At 38.8% G+C, this 1,561-nt stretch overlaps 1 protein-coding gene across 3 annotated transcripts in view; it reads right to left on the bottom strand.

Annotated features, from left to right (window-relative positions):
* The window catches only part of Psma3 (proteasome subunit alpha 3), a 21,388-nt gene that overhangs the window by 11,089 nt on the left and 8,738 nt on the right, over nucleotides 1–1,561 (bottom strand). For 2 of the 3 annotated variants that reach the window (XM_004624822.2, XM_023703160.1), the window contains one exon: nucleotides 867–990. In XM_004624822.2, the coding sequence (XP_004624879.1) occupies nucleotides 867–990 (124 nt within the window). The remainder of the gene's footprint in view (nucleotides 1–866; nucleotides 991–1,561) is intronic. The other variant, XM_023703157.1, reaches the window with a different exon arrangement.

Raw genomic sequence — 1,561 nt, 5'->3', positions numbered from 1 at the left:
TGCGGAACCGGGGATTGAACTCAGGCCCTTGCGCTTGCCAGGGAAGCGCTTATTCCACTGAGCCATCTCCCCAGCCCGTCCTGATTATATTTTACCAGATGTTTTTGTTACAAAATCCTGCATCTCATTTAAAAACTACAAAGCATTCAGCAAATAAGTGGGTCCTATGGGGTAAGGCTACAGCACGGGCACTGAAGTAACAGGAAGCCCACGTCACGTTTGAAACTCCCTCTGCCCAGCTGTGTATCTGTTTGGTGTAAAAATGGGATTGATGTTACCTTCCCTTGGTTCTCAATGAAATCGCAGCATGGTACCTAACAGAGCATTCCCTTTTCATGTAGCAGAGCTAGAAACACTTTTTTTTCTTCAGCAGAAAACAGTAGCTCTGAAGAAAGTCTACCATATATATAAGGGAAACTTCACCACTGTTGGTATTGGTAGGGCAGCCTTGGCTTGGATGTGTGGAGTGGTGGTTTAGACAGCTTAGACATTTTTCCTGGTGCTCTACCTTGCTATAAATTTTCTCTATGTGACTATAACATCTTTGCCGTGACAGTGAGCCTCATAAAGGATACAAAAACCTGTCGCTGGATCACAGGCATTCAGGACTGTGCCTGGTCCCCCCACTTCTTTCCTTAAGGGAACTTGATTTTTTCACATGTCGTCAATCAGATTATGAGGTGGTTAACCTTTCTTTTAGACAGTAAACTATTCAAACCTGGTAACTCATTCAGATTATCTCCAGTTGCTCAGTGAGCAACTACCTCAATATAAAGGAAATAAAGCAGTTCTTAAAATCCCATTTTAATGTGTTAGTTACTTCAAAAGAAACGGGACAGAGACAAACATGTTAAATGTGATCTTACCATCCCAACATGCCGATCAACGTTAAAAAGTCGTTTGTTGGAACCTTCTTCGTAAAGTTTAGAAAGAACTAATTTTTCTACCCCAAAGACAACACCGTCTTTGCATCTGATCCCAATAGCTGTACTAAAACAAAAAGAAAATCATTTTTAAACTAAAAATAGAGGAAACTTCCTAATCAACAATAGGTAACATTTAAAGCATATCATACTTTAAGGCATCTAAAAACTTAGAAAGAAAACCCCACATATAATAAGTAAATTACATCTGTATAAAACATTCTCATTTTAAGACACCTGCTGACCAAAAGTAAATTTAAACAGTGCTATCAAAGTAAGCATAATATGGCACAACGTCTGACAAGCTAGTCAAGTTAGAAAGATGTTTATTATAAGAGATAACAGGAAAGAAGGAGCAGGTCTTTGGCCAAAAAAAAGGAGGGGGGAGTGAGCTGGAAAGAGCAGTGGCAAAGTGAGGGAAGAGGCTGAAAGGCCGTGAAGATGTTCCATGTACGCGGGCACATGGTGAGATGGGGGAAAGACATGTACTAATAAAAATTTAAAAATTAAATCAAAATTTTTTAAAGGTACAAAATACATATAAAGATATGCACTAAGCCTCTCATTATGGCACAGATCTGTAGTCACAGTACTTTAGGAAACAGAATCCCTGTGAGTTTATTATATATATATATATA

Source organism: Octodon degus, unplaced genomic scaffold (assembly GCF_000260255.1).
Source record: "Octodon degus isolate 3935 unplaced genomic scaffold, OctDeg1.0 scaffold00007, whole genome shotgun sequence".
Lineage (NCBI taxonomy): Eukaryota > Metazoa > Chordata > Mammalia > Rodentia > Octodontidae > Octodon > Octodon degus.
Note: the sequence above shows the minus strand (reverse complement) of the source record. Positions and strands in the feature narration are given on the sequence as shown.